The sequence below is a fragment of the Camelus dromedarius genome, chromosome 11 (genome assembly GCF_036321535.1).
Source record: "Camelus dromedarius isolate mCamDro1 chromosome 11, mCamDro1.pat, whole genome shotgun sequence".
NCBI classification, from domain to species: Eukaryota; Metazoa; Chordata; class Mammalia; order Artiodactyla; family Camelidae; genus Camelus; species Camelus dromedarius.
In genome coordinates, this window is record NC_087446.1 from 31,563,085 (window position 1) to 31,584,617 (window position 21,533).

A 21,533-nucleotide genomic window follows, 5' to 3' on the forward strand; every position below is an offset into this window, starting at 1 on the left:
GCATCTTCTCATTGCATCGTACTAAGTAGCATACAATTTTGATTTGTTCTGTTGTTAACAATGGTCATATAATCATTGGATTAAGGTGGTGCCTGCCAGGTTTCTTCACAATAAAGTTATTTTTTTCCCTTTGTAATTAGTTAGCAATCCTATAATATGTGCTAGTAAATATACTACAATGATGTTTTCGGTGACATCTTCTGCTATCTTACATACTGCCATTTTTATCTGACCTTGTGTATATGAATAAATGTTATGTCCACTCAGATTTTCTCAGTCTCACCTGTCTCCCGGGTCCTGCCTCGGCTGGGACTGACTACTCCATGGGGTCCCAGGTTCATCCACCTGAGGCTCCTCCAACCATGCTAAGCTGTAAGGCCTGGGACCTGATTTCCTCAGCTACGCCCAGGTGCCACAACCCTTGGTGTCAAGGAGTTAAGCCTGTCCAGAGATGCTCTATGTGGCCAAGCAACTGGCTGTTTTCTGTGAAGGGGCAGTGGCCAGCTTGGTAATGTAAAACCTGGCATTTTGTTTTCATTCCTCCCTGTCTTGCCTTGTAGCTTCACTCTTACTGCCTTGGGATTGTGCCTGCCAATAAATCATTCACACTGAAAATTTTTACTCAGCGTCCATTTTACAGGGATCATGGGTGTGACACCATGGAGGAATTTCTCTTTGATCAGTGTAATAGAAACAACTGCTTTTCCTGAGTGATTTTTAAAAAATATTATAGAAACTATATCATGTAACCAATCATATTTCTCTCTTTGTTAGGACTCTATACAAATGTGTAGCTCATCTCTAGTCAAGGCATAAGGCAATATAGTGTAGATGTCTGAATTCTAATCTTGTTTCTTAAATTTTTTTCTTTCTTTTAAATTGAAGTATAGTCGGTTTACAATGTTTTGTTAGTTTCTGGTGTATAGCATAGTGGTTCAGTTATACATATATATATATTCCTTTTCATATTTCTTTTCATTATAAGCTATTACAAGGTATTGAATATAGTTCCCTGTACTATAGAGTAGGACCTTGTTGTCTATTTTATATTTAGTAGTTAGTATCTGCAAATCTGAACTCTCAATTTATCCCTCCACCACCCCTCTTCCCCCAACCCCAGTAACAACAAGCTTGTTCTCTATGTCCGTGAGTCTGTTTCTATTTTGTAAATAAGTTCATTTGTGTCATTTTTAAAGATTCCACATGTAAGTGATTATCATGTGGTATTTTTCTTTCTCTTTTTGGCTTACTTCACTTAGAATGACAATCTCCAGGTCCATCCGTGTTGTTGCAGATAGCATTATTTTACTCCCTTCAATGGTTGAGTAGTATTCCATCATAGATATATAGACATAGATACAGTTATAGATATAGATACACCACATCTTCTTTATCCATTCGTCTGTCGATGGGCATTTAGGTTGTTTCCATGTCTTGGCTATTGTAAATAGTGCTGCTATGAACATTGGGGTGCATGCATCTTTTCAAATTAGAGTTCCTCTGGATATATGCCCAGGAGTGGGATTGCTGGATCATATGGTAAGTCTATTTTTAATTTTTAAAGGAATCTCCATATTGTTTTCCATAAAGGCTGTACCAAACTACATTCACACCAATAATTTAGGAGGGTTCCCTTTTCTCCATAACCTCTCCAGCATTTATCATTTGTGGATTTTTAAATGATGGTCATTCTGACTGGTGTGTGGTAATACCTCTTGTAGTTTTAATTTGCATTTTTCTGATATGAATTCTAATCTTATACCTGGTTCTATTATTTTCTTTTTATCCTTCATTACTTCATTATTTCTTCTGTTTGTGCTGTTTTTTTTAATACAGTTTCAAATCAATGGTAGAATAAAGCAGAAGATAAAAAGTGTGTAGCTTAATATAATGAGAAAAGAACTCAAAAGAAAGACAGAGACTATTCTGGGTCTATCTCTAATTCATGATATGACCACGCTGTCATCATCTACAAAATTAGAGGTTTAGTCTAGGTATCTGTAGGGTTCTGTCCTAAGTTTAAAATTCAGTGATTCATCAATGCCGACTTAAGAACTGGAGCACACTTGGCTCCTAACCACAGTATCAGATTTCCTTTGAGGTATGATTCTCTTTCTACAATGGTAGAAAAGAGACTTGGATTCTAACCTAGGTGTAGTGGCTATATGATTGAGGAAATTAATATATTCTGAGTCTTAATTTCTTCATTTGACAAAAATACCGTAGCTCCTAGGTTTGACATAATATGTATAACACTTCTACCAGACAGAGGCACTCAAATCTTGCCTTCCTCCCTGCCCCTCACTCCTTAAATCTACTCTGGTCATAACTGATTCTGACCATAATCATAGAAAAAAAATGTTGAGATTAGGAGAATAAAGAAAATAAAAGGAAGTGCTCATCAATTTCAAAAGTAACTTTCTAAATTCTTTCTCTTCTTGCATTTATATTTGTGGTTTTATTTATTTATTTATTTATTTATTTATTTATTTAAGGGAGAGCCAGCATTGTGTAAAGGAAAAATCTTAGGCTTTGGAGGCCTTTCACCTTCCACCTTCCAAAGTCTTACCCACTACTCCAGAATGCCTCAACATGCAACATTTAGATCTCAATTCCAAATTCATCTCCTTAGGGCCGCAAAAACAAACCAAAACAAACAAACAAAAAAAGCCCACTAAAAAACCCCAGTACTACAAGGTGTGTACTCTCCAATAACTGCATTTAGCATTCCAGATCATTGAGGTGAAAGTCTGTACTCGAGAAAAACAAGTGAAATTCTGATCAATATCATTACATTGGAAGGATTAATCGTGATTGCGCAAACATCCCTCACGTCCTGAATTATAAATACAGTATAAATACTGTAGCGGGTCTCTGCTCGCAATGCAAAAGCAAAAGATGTACAGGAAGACCACCGCACCGTATTTTAGACACCACCTGATCTCATCTGAAATATACTCTGTACTTGAGTCTCTTCGATGCGTTTCAACTCCCTTAACCTATCTAGTTTTGCTTTTCCTACTTCCTTTTTAGTGGGATAAAATGAGCATTACAGAATAGAGAGCAGTCAGATAGAAGAGGACCTGGGCAGAGGAGCCACCAAAGCATAGAATCTGTAGGAAAGTGAGGAAGAAACTGGAGAGCTCCGAACTCGTTCTCACAGATGTACAACAAAGGAAACACCCATCAGCCAAGCTGGAGAGAAATCACGCTCTACAGGGTACAGAGCGAACCCTCGAAGCAGGTGAGCAAACTCAGGCTGACCTCACTGCCTGAGCAGCCTAACAGGTACCCTCCCGTGGCGGCCGAGCGGCGGAAGGTTTCCCACAGCTCCTTGCGCTTACAGGAAGGCGCGCAAGCGCGCAGCGCCGCTGGTTGCCGGGACACACGGCGTAGCCACCTTCTCCAATCAGCACGCATCTCTTTCCGTCCAATCACAGAGGCCGAGAGAGCCGTGGTCGGAGGTGAAAGGTCACGCTGCTATTTGGCGGCCATTTCTCTTGAAGCTCCGCGGCTGGCGACCTACGGCAGCTGCTCCAGTTAGGAGGGTCGAACGACAGCTGAGTCGGCGGCGAATAGCCTGCAGCATTTGCCCACTACTGCATCAGTATCGCGATGGTAAGGAGAAAGAGAACGGCCAGAGTCGCTAGAGAGCGCGAAAGAGAGCGGGTTACCAGCCTCGTCGGGCCTGGTTCGCGCGTTTCCCATTCATCCGCGTGAGGCGCCGCGCGCCGGGCGGCCTGCCGCTTTCTCCCTTTCTGGGTTTCTGAGGCGCGCCCTCCTTCCGATGCTCTCCCTTCCCCCTATTCTTTCTTTGAACTCGAGCCTGAGGCACTTTTGCTGCCTGGGGCCACAGGTTCAGGGTAAAAATGAAGCGGTTTTTCACGTCCCACATATTACAGTCCAAAATCCGCTTTCATCCCGTGATGTTGGGAGGCCCCACAGCCCTTTGGGATACACAGCCCAGACTTTGAGCGTTCATTTGTTAGTTTAGCAAATATTTATTAAAACTCCTGCTACCTGCTAGGGCCAGGTAATGTTCTAGGCGCTAGGAATATAAGGTGAAAAGTACTGATGCGGACCCTGCTCTAGGTTAACTGAATCTGTGTGGGAGACAAACATTAATCGAATAACGAAGAATATGTAACTTCAGTAATGTTAAATGCTAAGAAGGAAGCAAACAGGATGTTGTGAGTGGGCGCCGTGGTACATTAGAAGAGTGGTTAGTGTGGCATCCCTGGGAGGAGGGATTTAACCAGAAACGTGAACGATATGAAATATAGCCCTTTAAAGAGCAGAAAGAAGAGTGTGTACAAGAAACACAGGGAACATGAACATAGGGCCTAAGGAAAGAAGGACTGGCCAGTTGGAGGAATTGAGAGAAAGCCATAACTGCTTGCAAGAATAGTGGTAATGAAATATGGTCGGGCAAGATCTCTTAGGCCATATAAGGAGGTCTGGATTCTACTCCAAGTGTAATTGGAAGCCATCAAAAGATTTTAAGCAGAGATAGGGCATGATAAAATAATACTTTCAGTGTGGCTAGTAAGTTGGAAAAAGACAAAAGTGAAAACTAGAGACATATTTGAGATTGTTCTAAATATGCTTATCTTAGAGGGGTTTAATAGCCAAGTTCTTGGATCCTTTCTTTGGGATGACGTGAACAGATGAGGGAAGGAAAAAAAGTCTGAATTCACTGGGGATACTATCGGTTTCCTGAACAAGCAACCATTAAATGGTTGCCCATATGTAAGAGACACTGCTAAGTCAAGTAAAACTCAGTCCTAACTCCTGGAATTCAAAATGAAGTACTGTCAAGCGTGATCTGCCCCTTCCTCCTTCTATAACCTCATACAAAACTAACTTATGTGTCCCTGAGATCACCTTGTTAATTCACTCTTTCCTGCTTTTACGTAGGTAGCCTCCTCTGCCTAGAACAGCCCTTTTCCCTCTGGAAATACTTCTCATCCTTTAAAACAAAGGCATTACTTTGGGCAACTCTTCCTTTTCTCTTAACCCTGGATTGTTTGGTACTCTTGTAGCACATCTCCTGTTACTACATTGGAAAATAATTGTCTATTTGTGTATGTTTTGACCCTCCCTCTTGCACTGGGGGCTTTTTGAGGACAGGGTTTTTTTGGGGGGAGGTTGTTTGTTTTTTTAAAAACTGCCTTTACCTTTGTTTCTTTATAGCCTGGAACAGTGAGTGATGTATAGTAGGTTTTCAGTGTTTCTTAAGTGAACAGTGAATACTTTTTGTGAGTCTTAATGGAGTGAAGATTAAATTGAGTATTTAAATTTCTCTGATGCTCTTCAACAAGTAAAAGTGAAAATTATGTAATAAAGCTAGAGGGAGTCAGAGTCAAGAGTGCTTCATTTGGATACCATAAAATATTGGTGATTTGGTAGAGAAGAGAGTAGGTAATGGAAGCCAAGCTAAAAAAAAATAATTGGATTTTGTGTGTGTGTGTGTGTGCTTTGTTCTTTGTACAGAGTTTGCCCCTCAACCCCAAACCTTTCCTCAACGGATTAACAGGAAAGCCAGTAATGGTGAAACTTAAGTGGGGAATGGAGTACAAAGGCTACCTGGTATCTGTAGATGGCTATATGAACATGCAGGTAAGCTGAAGAGTTATAAATTACGATTATTAAATTATATTTATTTTTTGACACCGTATTCTTCAAAGATTTAGTGTGACTTACAAGTATATAATTTAGCTGAAAAACGTAAAGCAAAATTCAGGAATAAAGTCAAGGCCAGGGAGATATTATAATTGTGATGAAGTGTTTATGAAGACATGTTAAGCCAAAGTTGAGTCACAGATTTGACTTAGTGGTTAAAGTAAGAATAACTGAGACATTTGATTCACAATGCCATAAGAGAACTTTTGCTCTTAGTTTGAGGAAAAAGCAAAACTTTTCCTAGCACTTAGCTCTGAGGGAGAATTTAAGTGAAATTCTTAAGTCTTTGATGAATGATGAATTCACAACATCAAAGTAATTTGATGAAAGCAATTCCTGAGGGAGAAGACAGACTGACCAAAGGAATTGATGAACTGACTACATGTCTGTTAAACTAGCTTCTGTAAATGTTTCAGCCAGGTTGGTCTTTTTTTTTTTTTAGCATTGTGGTAAAATATATATTACAGAATTTATCACTTTAACCTTTTCAAGTGTGCAACTCACTGGCATTAACTACATTCACATTGTTGTGCATACATCACAATTACCCATTTCCAGAACTTTTTCATTATACCAAAGTGAAACTCTGTACACATTAAACAGTAACTCCCCATGCCCCCTATTCCCTGGTATACACTATTCTTTTTGTCTATTCTGGGTATCTCATATAAGTGGAATCTTATTTGTCCTCTTGTGTCTGGCATGTTTCATTTAGCATGGTGTTTTCAAGGTTCATCCATGTTGTAGCATGTATCAGAATTTTATGGTTGAAATAATATTCCATTGTATATAGTTGTCCCTTGGAATCCTTAGGGGACTGGTTGCAGGACCTATCTGGAATGTGGTATACTGAAATCCACAGATGCCGAGTCCATAGTTGGCCCTCCATATCTGTGGTTCTGCATCAGTGCAGTTCAAGCCCATGTTGTTTGAGGGTCAACTATATATATTGCATTTTAACCCATTCTTCTCCTGGTGGATATTTGGATTGTTTCCACCTTTTGGCTGTTGTGAATAATGCAGTGGACATAAGTGTACAAATACCTGTTAGAGTCTCTGCTTTAAGTTCTTTTGGATCTGTATCCAGAAATGGAATTGCCAGATCTTACAGTAATTCTTTGTACAATTTTTTGAGGAACTTCCAGACTTTTCCACAGCAGCTGCACCATTTTACACTCCATGTACAAGGAATCCAATTTCTTAACATGCTCACCAACACTTGTTATTTTCTTTTTTTAACTATAAATAGTCATCCTAATGAGTGTGAAGTGGTATCTCATTGTTTCAATTTGCATTTCCTTAATGATTAGTGATTTTGAGATCTTTTTTGTGTTTATTAATTGATTACATATCTTTTGAAAAATACCTGTTCATGTCTTCAGCCCATTTTAAAATTGGGGTGTTTAGTTGTTGTTATTGTTGTTGTTGCTTGATTATAATAGTGTCCAGCCAGGTTTTGAGGGAACAGTTTGAGGTTATATTTTGCTGAAGCTTAGGCATTTATGTGACTAATTAATGCTAATAAATGAACTTTAAAGCTTGCCTAAATAGGTGGTCAGTCCAGTCATGATTCCAGGTATTCTGTTTTAGTAGTGTTTGTAGGCTCAAAGCTGAGATTTTCCTTAAGTTAAGAGTTTGCCACCTGAACAGATGACACTCAGATCCTTGAAGTTCTTATAGAGCATGGTTTTGGCCTGGAAAATTTTCTAAGCAAGAATCTTTTACTTAGGCCATAGAAAAATCTGAAGACTGTACCTATTTGCTGAAAATGTTGCAAACTTAGATACTGGTGATAATTACACAATTTTATAAGTATACTAAAAACCACTGACTTGTATACTTTAAAAGAGAATTTTTGCTATAGGAATTATATCTCATTAAAAGAAAGGAAGAACAAATACCCATCAAATGTTTGGTTTTACAAGTAATGTAGCTTCCTAGTGAGCCTACCATTTTTACAAAATGTATCTCAGAGTAACTAACATTATGATGCTTTTGAGTTTGTTTTTTTGCTCAGTCAGTATTTATTGAGAGCCCATTATGTGCCTGGCATTGTGAATACACCAGTAAACAAAACAAAAGTCCCTGCCTTCAAGAAGATTATGTTTTAGTGGTGGGAGATGGTAATATAATGTGATGTGATATCAGGTAATTATAGATGCTTTGGAGAAAAAGCAGAAACAGAGAATGGAGTGACAAAAATATGCGTATTAGATAGGATAGCCAGGGAAAGCCTCTCTTGAGAAAGCAAAGTTAAGCAGAGACCAGAATTGAATTAGCAGCTGAAGATATTTGCGAAAAGAGCATTCCAGTTTGAGGGAACAGCAAGTTGCAAAGGCTTTGTGGCAGATACATGCTTTTTCTGTTCAAGGCATGGCAAGAAGGCCAGGGCAGAGTGAGTTAAGGGATGAATGATAGAAAGGTTGGAATGGTAGTCAGGGAATGCCTTTTAAGAGATTGTAAGAACTTTGAATTTTATTTAAAATGTGGTAGTATACAAACAGCTCATATAACTCAAAAAAAAAAAAAACAACCCACCAAAAAACAAACAGTGCAATCAAAATGAGCAGAAGACCTAAATAGACATTTCTCCAAAGAAGAAAGGCATATGAAAAGATGCTCAACATCACTAATTATTTAGAGAAATGCAAATCAAAATTACAGTGAGGTATCACCTCACACCAGTCAGAATGGCCGTCATGAAAAAGTCTACAAATAATAAATGCTGGAGAGGGTGCAAGGAAAAGAAAACCCTTCTACACTGTTGGTCGGAATGTAAATTGGTACAGCCTCTATGAAGAACAGTATGGAGATTCTTTAAAAAACTAAAAATGGAGTTACCATGTGAACTAGCAATCCCCCCCCAGACATAGATCCAAAAAAGATGAAAACTCTTAACTCAAAAAGTACATGCACCCCATGTTCATAACATCACTGTTTATAATTGGCAAGACATGGAAGCAATCTAAGTGTCCATCGATAGATGATGAATGGATAAAGAAGATGTGTGTGTTTATACACACACACACACACACACACACACACACACACACACACACACACACACTATGGAATACTACTCAGCCATACAAAATAATGAAATAATGCCATTTGCAGCAATATGGATGGACCTAGAGATTATCATACTAAGTGAAGTCAGACAGAAAAAGACAAATATTATGTATCATTTATATATGGAATTAAAAAATAATACAGATGAACTTATTTATAAAGCAAAAGTAGACTCATAGATGTAGAAAACAAACATGGTTAACAAAGGGGAATGGGGAAGATAAATTACAAGTATGGGATCAACAGATACACACCACTATAAATAAAATAAACAAGGATTTACTGTATAGTACAGGGTACTATATTCAATATCTTGTAATAACCTATAATGGAAAAGAATCGGAAAAAGTATATATATATAATTGAATCACTTTGCTGTACATCTGAAACTAATGCAATATTGTAAATCAGCTATAGTTCAATTTTTAAAAATGTAATGAAGGCCTTTGGAGAATTATATGATTTAGAAACCAGTTAAATTTTGGTGAACATCTGCTGAAAATAATCACTTTTTAAAAAAAATTAGTTGATGTTACAAGTTTTGGTGTTTGTTTGTTTTTTAAATGGGGTACTAGGGATTGAATCCAGGACCTTGTGCATGCTAAGCATGCGCTCTATCACTGAGCTATACCCACCCACAAAATTAGTTGATGTTAATACATTATTTCTGAGAGCTGTTACATAGAAAACTGATTATCTCAATAGCCACGTTTTTTCAGACAAAGCCATATCCTTTGGGTATAAGAGGTTACTTTCTTTTCTCTACAGGGGAAAGAATAATGTCCAGTACCATTTATTAATTCACTAACATGTTTTAAATGCCTCACCTCACATCTTCTCTAAGCCCCCTTTTTCTTTCTCTTTGCCTACTTGCCTAGTTACTGAAGGAAACTTCCTTCTTTCCTATCTCTCCTGTTGATTTCTTTTGTGAGTCCCAGTAGTGCTGATCATAATTTTTAAAAACTGCAAGTAAAGTTTATTACCTATGTATAGAAAGAAAGCTAAACATGTTGATGTAAAATTAAATAATAAAGTTCTCTGAAATAACTGTGAAGTTCACTCTTAATTGTTTAACCTCAAGAACTTGTTCTTTCCTGTTTATTAGCACATAATTTTAAAAAATTCTTATTCAGTTCTTTGGTTTGGTTGTTGACTAATATAAAAGTGTTTGGTATTTTAGCCATAGCTTTTGTATCCATTGGGTTCCTCAAAATGATATAATGCTATTACTCCAAGAAAAGTTGATACCTGGTTCTTTAGAACTGAGTTATTCACAGCTTATTCGTAAATTGGAGACTCTTCCTCAACATGTTGTTTACCATTTAATAGAAAGAAATAATACGTTACTGAGAAACTTAAAAAATTGCGTTGAAATGAACTTTATTATATATTAGTTCTATATCCATCAATGTAAAACTTTACTGAATATATGAAACCAAAAAGTACTACAATGATAATAGAAAGCTGATCTTCTAATTATTGATTATTGATAAATGTGAGTGTTGGTACCAAAAGGTCTCAGTTAATAAGTCCTCTCACCAGTATTAGGTGTGTAATACTATTTTCCTCCTATATGATTATATTAATACATTTTCTTTTTATTTAAAGCTTGCAAACACAGAAGAATACATAGATGGAGCATTGTCTGGACACCTGGGTGAAGTTTTAATAAGGTAACAAAACAGTAATAGTATATATAAGGAGTTACTGGTGAGCATTAGAAATACTTGTTTAAATAAATTAATTAGTGCCCCAATCTCAGAATTACTTTTAAAAAAAATCACTATTAATTTAATATAATATTCTACTACTAGACTTTAAGAGTCTTGAAATCATTAAACTTGACAAAGCAGATTTAAGTATTTTGGAGCTATTCATTAAGATTTTTTTTCTAGTGTTGAAATTAAACTTCCTAGCTCTTAACTGTACCTTTTTCAGTGGTTTTAGACACAAGAGCTTGGTTTTTAAATTTTAGGTGGGTCTGGCTGCTGTTAGGGATTTTTGTATTATATTTATTTTCTACAACTAGCTTCACACCTCCAAATTCTAGTCATTATTCCCTTTGGAAGATTATACAGATATCATTGTATAACAACCACATGGTAGAAAAATGAGTACCATGTGCTTTTTAACAAAAGTAAATTTTTTTAAAACGAGAAAGAAATGATATGTTGTAAATTTAGCATTCATATTTTTGAAATGAAAAAGTCTAGTAATAGTAATATGTGGTTTCTGGTTGGAACAACAAAATGGACTGTTTTTCTGTTTACAGGTGTAATAATGTCCTTTATATCAGGGGTGTTGAAGAAGAGGAAGAAGATGGGGAAATGAGAGAATAGCGTCTTTTGGGGGGAATTTTTTTATATATATTTGTAGACAATAAAGATCTGTTTGTTTTTCATCTTGACTGTGAGCTGTTCATATTCAGATATTTGCATGCAGAGTTCAGATGTTGAAAGAACTGAAAGATTATTCACAGAACTAATGGTTTAAAAGCTATCTAGCTTTATTCAAGTTGGTTTTCATATAAGCCCAATGCTGTATTTTTTTTTCTATAAGGGACATTTTTATGCTTTATAAATGTTTATGAAGATGAACTTAAGCCCTTATCTGTAATTACATATTAACTGAAACTTAAAAGCAACCATTCTTTTAAAGTTATTTTTGAGCCACTTTTGACATACATAAAGTTAAATATTTTCATAGAATTAATATAGATTGTATTATTTTCCTTAGTAGTCAAAAAAATTACATGTTAATTCTGTATCATTATAAGCTAAATGATGTACATATTATATCTAAAATTGAAACATTACCTGAAAATTAAAATGATTTTGAATATAGAACATAACAAATTGTGAACTGATATTTAGGGTGAAGGCATATGGTTTGTTCACTTAAAAGAATTAAGTTTTCTGAACAGAACTCCCTAATATGAATTAAAAAACAATCTCAAATGTTTGGAGAACATAATCTGTTGGTTTTCATCTAAGTTTTAAACTCCACAAAACCTGTATTTTAGAGGTGTACATTGTTAAAATGTATACTCCACAGTAATAAAATGTACACTATGAACTTCCCTGTGGGCTGGTTGAAAAAGAGATCTTTTAAAGTCTCATGTAGTCAGAGATGCCATTATTACACTTAAATGGTCATTCACCATATGGTTACATCAATAAAGTAACTTTGGATTTGTATCTCCAACTGGGACAATAGAAAGTATAGATGTAAAAGTTTAGCTATATAAAATAATGGTTAGGATAGATAATAAATGTCTTCAACAAAAGGAAATAACTCCTATTTCCAGTCCTAAGGACCTTTTAGAATAAGGGCCTGTCTTCTTAAATTGGTTAGGCTTCCATATGGGGCAGAATAATGCCATTATTAAAAAGCAAAATCTATAAAATAGTCCTTAAGCATTCTGGTAAATGTCTTACTGCTCCTATTCAAGTGAAGAAATATTCTTCCTCCAGTGATTTTGTTTTCGTATCCTTGACTAAAAGTAGTTCATGTTTGTTACCAGATGGAGGTTTTGAACGATAAATAAGTCGTCTTCCCAGCTGAAACAAAAGAAAAAATATTTGATATTCTTCACATAACCATTTTCTATTGAAGTATAACTAAAATACTAATATTAACTTCAATTTCTCCAAAGAATAATATAGTTTAAAATAGCAAATAATTAAAATTACAAAGGTATTGAAAACCTAATGGATGTCCAGTGTAGGCAGAGTTAACAAATGGAGTGTCGTAGTATGCAGAAGACAGAGCAGTTAGGTTTTATGGGGAAGTGGGAGGATTTAGGTAAAGTCATCAAATAGCTTATATTTCATATATGGTAAGCCTAGAAAAACACCATGTTTGAGGCCAACATTTCATTTCTCAGTACTGCTACAGCTAGTTTCTCCTCCATTGGTTAGATCACTTTTCCTCTCCTGAGCACCAGTTGACTGACATTTAAAAATCCTGTTAAACAAAAACTTGAGAAAACCACGTACTGTCTTCTTAAGTACTAGTAATCCTTTTGGCTTTTGGAGGTGTTCCCACCAGGAGAGACTTAGGGACACCAGGGATGCACCCCTATTCTTTCTGGGGCATATACTCAAGTATATCACTCTGATTTTTCTTTTTTAGTCTCCGCCCCTTTTTTTTGTTTTGCTTTTATATCTGATTTATGTAAATTAAATGGATAAGAAAACTATTATATTCAGTTGGACATAAAATTTGATGGGACATCTCCATTGTGTCTCAAAAGGGGCACCAACCCTGTGTGTGACTGTCCCCTGCATTGCAGACTGGTATTCCTGGCTCCAGGGAACTAAATAACAATAGGAATCCTCCCCTTCATTATACAACAAAAATGTCCCTTGAGGACTGGAATCCTTAAATTCCTTTTCTAAGTCAGTTTTATTTTCACTATCAATGGTTTCCTTTGATATCCTTGATCATTAATTTCTGTCTAAGAAAATTGCCAGTGATGAAGTATCCTAACTGGGTAAAAACTTCTGTCAGAGATCATACATTGTTGACTTATCAACATTTAAAAAAAAGTTTTTCTTCCAGATTTAGTTTTCATTCTCATTTTTAGTCTGTTAATTCAATACACATTTATTAAGTGTCGACAATGTGCCAGACATTGGGAATACTAAGGTCGTAAAACTCATTCATGGTCTAGAAGGAAAGATGGATGTATTCAAAAATAATCACTTTAATTTGGTGGGTTTAGTGAATAATAGTATATACACCTAGCAAGGTGATGAATAGTTAATTCTCTCTTGGGAGGAGAGGACAAGACAGGTCTTCATAGGTAGAGTTGACTAGGTAAGTACAGACCTTTAAAAATGAAATGCTTGTTTAAATAAAATGAAAGTAATCATCACTTTTTGATGTAGTACGTATTAACAGTTACCATACTTCAGAACTTTAAGTACTTAACCTCAAAGGCTGGTTGTAAGGCACACAATAAGCATTCACTGTAAGTTAGCTATGCTTGTGATAAGAATCAATGTCCACGTTAGCTTTGTAGATAATTATGAAATTGCCTCCCTGGAATATATTTCAGACTCTAACTCAGAGGAGGAAGAGTGGCATATAGAAACAAAAGGCCCTTCACACCCTGGGGGAGTCACGGACCACATGCATTTGATGACTGCCCAGTGCTAAACTTATTGAACAGGTAATCTTGCAATATGAAAAACCTTGACTTCTGGTCAGATTCTGCTGTTAAATCTGAAGTGACTCTGGGTAAATCATTTTAAATTTCAACTATAAATCTCATTTTTACAATGTGAGGATTAGAAAATCCAGTTATATGTAATTCAGTTATTATTATTTTTTTAATTCTCTAGTTTCATGCACCTGGAGGTAAAGAAAAAGAGGAGAGAGGAGAGGTTTCTTTTACTAAAAAAATGAGTCTAATGGAGAACTGTAGACCCAGTAATTTGAATTATTCTGAAATTATCAATGAACCAGAGAGTAGTCAGTTGAAGCTGTCAGCAATCTTACTGAAGTTCAACTTGGATAAATTAGATTAATTAGGTATTTTGTTTTAATAACACAGAAACACACATTGATGTAGCTGGACTTATTAATAACAAAACACAAACCTTTTTCTTTGGTTGTGCTACTGCTCTTTCCAGAGCAGCTTTTAGCCTTTCCTCCTGGTGTTTTTGTTTTTCTTTCATTTTCTCTTCACGCAATCTGTCGAGAGGAAGACATTGTTCTAACTATAAATTACAGGAAGTAAAAAAGACTTATATCATTACTATTTGGTAAAGAATTATCTGAATATTACAAGATCTCATTTAAGTTTAAATAAAAATAAGACTTCATCTTCACCCGTAACTGTGGAGTTTGAATATTCAGGTGAAATCTCAACAACAAATCCTGTTTGTGTTGAAATGGAAAGAAAGTGCATGTCACCATTTTGGAAGAAGTAAAATCTACCCAGATCTTGGTTTAAAACAGGCACCTCAGCAAAGCCTTCTTGTCATTCCACTTAGAGTTCAGTACTTCACTGTTAGTCTGTATGACAGCCACTTGAATTAACTTCCAGCAGTTTCCTCTCTTTTTAAACCTTTTTTTTGAAGTATAACGTGCAGAAAAGTATACAAATCACATGTGTATATAGTTCAATGGATTACCATGAAAATGTACTTTCCAGTAAATCTCTTTGAATGTTATCCTCAAATTAAGACCAAGAAATACTATTTGTCTTTGTTCTATTTAGGATTGTTGTGAGGGTAAAATTAGATGACCTGTACAAACTGCCTAGTCCACTGCCTGGTGCAGAATGATCACTCAACAAGTGATAGTTACTTAATGGATGTGTATAATTATCAGTGTAACATTCACTGAACATTTTTTAATGCAAAATTAGCTGTTAGGTACCTCCAAACCATGAGACAATCCACAAAAATTCTCCTTTTGTTAAGAATAATAAATAATTGGAATTAGATTCTTGTTTCACTACTGGAAATAGTGGTAATTACAGTTCAGTGAGAATATATTTACTACTGTGAAAAAAATGCTGTTAGTGTAATTAGTCAAAGGTCATCTTATGGAAGGAGTGATCTTTCATTTATAATTTCTTTAAAAATTTGCTTTATATTCAATAAAATTCCATCAGGGTCACCTTAATATATTGTAAACTTTGATTTTATATGGGGGAAACAGTATCCATCCCCCCACCCCAGTAAAGTAGTAAGCAGTAACAAAGAGGCTAATTTTAACGGCTAATATTTGAGTGCTTAATTATATGCCAAGCATGCTTTAGTACTTTTACATAGATTATTTAATTTAATCCTCACAACAATCCTATGGGATAAGTACCATTATTACTGCCATTTTACAGATAAGGAAACTGAAGCTTTAGACAGGTTATGTGGCCTGACTAAGGCCCCAAGCTACTCAAAGATGTGGGGACCTGGAGGGGGGCGGGTGAGGGTGGTGGTATGTGCTCCAGAGATGATAATCTTTATGAGATTGTCTTGAGGAATAAACAAATTAACAAGTAAATGCTATGTGTGTAAGTGTTGGCAGTTAGGAACTGAGGAAAACCCTCATTACATGGCTCTGACTTTCAAACAATTCTTTGGTTGTTTCTTGACTTAAAAGATTGAGTCTCCTTGTAGTTTTCCAGTGAAGTGCTCCTAATTTTGTGCTTTAGGTCGTTCACCACAAGTGTTGTCCTCCTTCCATGTGATAGTTCTTTGAAAATTTTCATGTAAGTAGTGAATATTCATTCTGAAAATTCACTTTTTCAGGCTAGAAGGACCCTTCGCGCATCCCAGACTATGTCAGTTGCCCCTGGCGAACTCCTTCCTTCACAATGCTCATTTTACCATTGATAACGGCATATTTATTTCTTAAGCATACTTGATGAATTTGTCTCCACACTAAATAATAGCTCTATGAGGAGGGCAGAGCTGGGTTTGGTTCTGCTGTGTCTCTGTATAACAGAGACTTGCCATATAACAGAGACCAACTCAATGTTTGTGGGATCCAAGCAAAAACAGCTTCTTAGTAAGTCTTTCACTACACTGATATCATAAGATAGTGACTGTACTTCTGCCGTCGTTCTTTCTGTTTCATCCTCTCAATTGCCTCCACATTTTCTTTGGGAATGGATTCAATGAGATCACTCAATTCCACCAGGCGAGACTCGACTTTTACCAGCTTTTGAACTGGGTTGAGGCTGCCGACCTCAGCATCTCCAATGCAGACTTTATACACTTGATTAATTTTTTTACTAAGAGAGTCTATCAGCTTTTCCTGAGATTAAGAAGAAAGGAGCAGAAAACATTTCATTACTATGTGCTTGTTCATTTCAATAAATGTAAAATTCCATTTTACTGTACTATAGTGAAAAGGCTTTTATGTGCTACTGTTTTCCTTTTTTCAAAGAAAAACTTTAATACAACATAGAACAGTGAGAAAATGCAACAGTGAATTTATATCATAATTTATAGTCAGATCATTACTGTAGTAACACTTTGGATTATTTTCTCTAAAAATATTTCAGTCTAGACATAACAAGTAATTTAATAGGACCGACTGTCTTTTTGCTTGAATGTTTATGTTTTTGTGTATCAGAAGTCCATTCAAGTAGAAGCAACATACATGTTTCAATTTTTTTTTTTTTTTGGTCACTCCAATGCATTTCCTTGCAGCACAGTGTGTGAGCCCGCTTTTTTTTTTTTTTTTTTTGCACTTATTACTCTAATTGCTAAAATTCAATTCCTGTATGATAGTTATTTGCATACATGCCTTATTTTCTTTCCCTCCTAGACTGTAAGCACCTGGAAGGCAGGAGCTTTTTCTTAGACTTATATCTAGAACAGCGCCTTGCGTGTAACTGTGCACTTAATAAATGTTTGCTGAATAAATGAATGCATTCTCTGAGAGGAAAAAAAAGTTACAAATAAACAGATTCCCAGGCTGGCCTACAAAACCTTCTGAGGAGTTTTCACTCTCTCCATTGGGAAGCCATTGCAGTATTCTAATCTCAGCAGAGGCTTAAACCAAACCTTGCTTAATCCCTGTACCTGGCCACTGCGCCTTTTTAACTGTTGGTAGAGTTGCTCGAGCTTGTAGGTAACATGTTTTGGGACCATAAAAAAACACTCTTCCTGTTTCTCCATTGTGTACCCGGCATTCGCAGATAAAAGGATCTCAATAAACTGCTGGGCAAAGTAAGTTGCTCTCCAGGTAGCATCCTGCCCCCATGCCTGCGTCTGCTCAAGAAGATGAGAATCACCATAAAGCCAAAGACAAATAATACTCTACAGATGTGGCTCCAGGAGCCATGGGGAACCCCTTCTGAAACCACAGACGCCTTCCAGAGCCACCAGCACTTAATTACAAGTCAAGCTTGTCTCTCCCACCTCCTAGTATAACAAGCTTTCTGATGGTCCTATTTACCATAAAGCCCCCACTTTTCTCTCCTAAACTAACACTTATTGTATTTCCTATTTATATTTAAAGCATGCCTCTTTTAGGAAATTTGGAGAAGTACAAAATAACATAAAAGGAAAAAGTTAAAAAAAAAGGTAAAAGCCCTATTTGCCATTAAGCTGCTTTTTCCTCTCCCTTTCTAAATAACACCTATTATATTCCCTGTTTATATTAATAACACACTCCTTTTAGAAACTTTACATATACAGAAAAATATAAAAGGAAAAAAATAAAAGTAACTCATGGGGCTAAAATATTGTACATTGGATGCGAAAAAAATTAGTACAATGTGAGTCATTTAAATATATATTCTGAGAGGACATCTTTCATATGACAATGATTAGTAGTTGATGGATGTTTTTGGAGGAGACCTCTTGAACACTTAAAACGAGCTTTAGAGATGGATGGGCAGCATCCTTTCAGGATGTCTTGTTTTCTTTTTAAGTTCCCTCTGTCAAACAAGAGAGGAAAATATAAGGAGACATAACTTTCTTAAGATAAGAACAGTGTAAGAAATAGGATTGGGGAGTAAGGTTAAAGAAAATACCCTTGTATGAAAACGAGATTGAGGGCCTGGCCCAACAGAGCAGAAGGACAAAGAAAAAAAGGAGCTCAAGGCACAGGCCTACCGATGACAGTGAAGTGTCAGTCCCATCCTTGGAGCTGCCACCAGATGGCAGGCCTAGCCCAGAGCACCTTGGAGGAGGGGCAGCCAAGAGAGGCTGTAAGGAGGAGGAGCTGCTGCTTGGTGATGTGCAGTGGGATAGGACTGTGGAAGACTCTGAATACTGGGTAAGAGCTCGATGTCTTCAACAGTGAATGGGAAGTGATCTACCCAGAGCAAAGTTTAGGAGGAATAACTGTATCAAACTGGATAGAGGATGGGGGAAGATACTTAGATGACATTTAAAGTCCTTTCCAACTCAAGGACAATGTAATTTTAATCCATGTCACATTCTGCTGAGTGCTGACTATAAACAACTCTCCCAGTTGAACTTGATTAGCTCCGCATACCAAAGAACAGTAAATCCAGAGATGAGGACATTCTGTAAATTGAGCAAGAGAATAGCTTACATTCCATTTCATGTTCAGTGAAAATGAACCATCAGCTGCACAAAATGTGTGAATCTCACAAATGTAATGTTGAGAGAAAAAAACATGTATTACATGATTCCATTTTTATAAAGTTAAAAAAATGTAAACTAATTGGTGCTGAGAGGATAGTGGTCATCTTGGGTGTATGGCAGAAACTGGAAGGGGGCTTGAGGGAGGCTTCTGGGGGTAGTACATGGTGTGTTCACTTTGGGGGGATTTCCTTGAGAGATAAGCTTAACACTTTGTGCACTTTTCAAATTACAGTTTAATTTAAAGTTGTATTTTAAAAGTAAAATATTGAATAGAGGAAAAATGTTTTTAGAGGATTAAGTACAGTTTAGAGTGTGGAAGTTTTAAAAGAATGAAATATTTATTTTATAGTTATAGCTTCAAAGTAACTATGATAATATCAAAATTAGGCACAGCTATGCTTATTTACTCATAAAGGATTATGTTTTGCACATTTCAATACATAAAAGAATGGAAGTGGGTAAGCAGGAAAATTCTAAAAAAGAATACTTTTCTGCTGCCAGTTTTCCTGCTCTGCCTCCCCTTTGTCTGTCCCAGCATTTCACATCTCTAGGAGACACTATAAATTATTAGCCCTATTTTCCCAGAGTGGAATACATGAATGCCAGAATTACACATGTAACCAAAACATCTCAAAGATTATCTGACATACATTTTTGATTGTATTTTAAAAAGTAATTTTCACATCAATTCTATCTTCTCCAGTTAGAGATGTAGTTGCCTCTTTTGCCACTTTTTTCATAGCCACCCTAAGTTTGCATGAAAGGGACTTGGTTGGGGGCACAAGAAGATACCACTGATATTTACCTGACATTTTTCATGTTGTTCAGCTTCAGAATAATTGAAAACAGAATTCAAGGGTGGAAACAACCCAAGTGTCCATCAGCAGATGGATGGAGAAACAAATTGTGGTGTGAAAATACAATGGAATATTATTCAGCCATAAAAAAGAAAGAAATTCTGAAGCATGCTATAACATGGATGGACCCTGAAAACATACTAAGGGAAATAAGCCAGATACAAAAGGCGAGATACTATATGATTCCATATGTATGAGGCACCTAAAATAGGCAAATTTATAGATAAAGTAGAAGAGAGGTTACCAGAGCCTGGAAGATGGAATGGGGAATTACTGTTTAATGGGTACAGTTTCTATCTGAGATGATGAAAAACTGTAAATATAGTGGTGATGGGTATACAATACTGCAAACATACTTAGTGTAACTGAACTGTACACTTCAAATGGCTAAATGGTAAATTTTGTGTTATATATGTTTTACCACAATAAAAAAGAACAGTTTAAAAAAAAAAAAGAAAAGCATTGAAGAACTGAAAGGTGGCTGTCATCATGCTTCTTGCCCTAGCAGTGCACAACCCTGTCCTTTCCACTCTAGGAAATGTGTGTTGTGAAGGAGCCATAAACAGTTTTGCTTTCTGTGACCCTGCCCACCTCTGGGTAGAGGAGCACAGTCATCTTCTGTTAGAGCTCCCCTAAATCTACCTCTGTCTGAAAATCAAGTTCATAACCGTAAGTGTGATATTAGCTTCACATATGAGTTTTGAATTTATTTCATTTGAGGTTTTCACAAGGGAACCAATGATAACGAGTTTGTTATGGGTCTTAAAACTAACCTAACCATTCATTCAACAAACATTTATTGAGCACCTACTTTATGAAGACACTGTATTAGCTAACTAGGAAAGGGTAAGACAGTCCCTGCCCTCTAGGGATTTGTATCCAGCTGGGTGAGACCAACATGTAAATAGAAATAAGCACAGTGTATGTCACAGGTGCTCTGATGATGAATCTTTGCAGGCCCCAAAGAGGCCACAAATGATAACAAGTTAGGCAGATATTCATGTTGATTCAGTGCTTCCCTTGTTAATTATTTGCTCCTTAAATTAATACCAAAATGATCACAGGCAGTGAACTACTTCATATGTATAGTAATATGTATATTGACTAAAAGAAATGTTTTTATAGGGAGGAAATCTCAACATCATACTTTATAACATTTTAAGGGAACTCCAGTGCCAATTTGTATGCTTTCTATCTACTGTGTAAGTTGACTGTTACATACTGACAAGGTAATTCCAAGCTAGTTTTCTGCCTCTACCATCAACCTGGGACTTGTGGGGTGTCTTAATTTCCCTATTCCAATGCTTAGTACACAGGGAATGGAAACTATTACTGTCATGAGCCAAATACAGGCAAAGAATGATTACCTGAGCATCTGAATTAAATTCTCCAAAACTGAATAGCCTGGACCTTAGTTCCAGTTCTGCTGCTTTTTCCTCTTCTCTTACACAGTTAGCCTTAAGCATTTCCTTGTGCTCCAAAAGAAACTCTATGTTGGTATTTCTGTTGCAAAAGAAGAAAGAGACCCTTGAAGGTAATTTGTGGTTTAGTGAAATAAACCATCAGTCAGGAGCTTCCAACACTCTCTTCAGATCATATGTCAACATCTTATGACTAGCAAGCCAAAAGATGTTGCCAAAGTCCAAGCAACTTTTCAGGTTAAAATGAGAAAAATAAATGCACAGATGTGTTTAAACTTCCATCAGGAAGCATTTTCTTCCCTTCCCCTTCTTTTGTGGTTCCACTGAGTCCCCCACATAGAAAGCGGCAGAGCTGAGGTGTTGGGAACCCAAGTTGTGACGTGACCTATTATGTCAAGGTTTTCAAACCTGGCTGATAA

General features: G+C 36.4%; 2 protein-coding genes across 4 annotated transcripts in view; one reads left to right on the forward strand and one right to left on the reverse strand.

Annotated features, from left to right (window-relative positions):
• The window catches only part of SNRPF (small nuclear ribonucleoprotein polypeptide F), a 222,400-nt gene extending 211,245 nt beyond the window's left edge, over positions 1-11,155 (forward strand). For 2 of the 3 annotated variants that reach the window (XR_010383163.1, XR_010383164.1), the window contains exons 6-9: positions 3,034-3,244; positions 3,441-3,618; positions 5,494-5,619; positions 10,363-10,884. Coding sequence is in view for 1 of the 3 variants with exons in the window: in XM_010989971.3 (XP_010988273.1) it covers positions 3,616-3,618; positions 5,494-5,619; positions 10,363-10,427; positions 11,027-11,093 (261 nt within the window). In the remaining 2 variants the exon portion in view is untranslated. Of the gene's footprint in view, positions 1-3,033; positions 3,245-3,440; positions 3,619-5,493; positions 5,620-10,362; positions 10,885-11,026 lie in introns of those variants that run through there. The other variant, XM_010989971.3, reaches the window with a different exon arrangement.
• A 1,045-nt stretch (positions 11,156-12,200) lies between these two features.
• CCDC38 (coiled-coil domain containing 38) overlaps positions 12,201-21,533 on the reverse strand; it is a 36,880-nt gene continuing 27,547 nt past the window's right edge. Inside the window, exons 13-16 of the mRNA XM_064491232.1 lie at positions 21,061-21,196; positions 16,322-16,527; positions 14,361-14,454; positions 12,201-12,314 (exon numbers count right to left, since the gene is read on the reverse strand). Of these exons, the coding sequence (XP_064347302.1) occupies positions 12,201-12,314; positions 14,361-14,454; positions 16,322-16,527; positions 21,061-21,196 (550 nt within the window). The remainder of the gene's footprint in view (positions 12,315-14,360; positions 14,455-16,321; positions 16,528-21,060; positions 21,197-21,533) is intronic.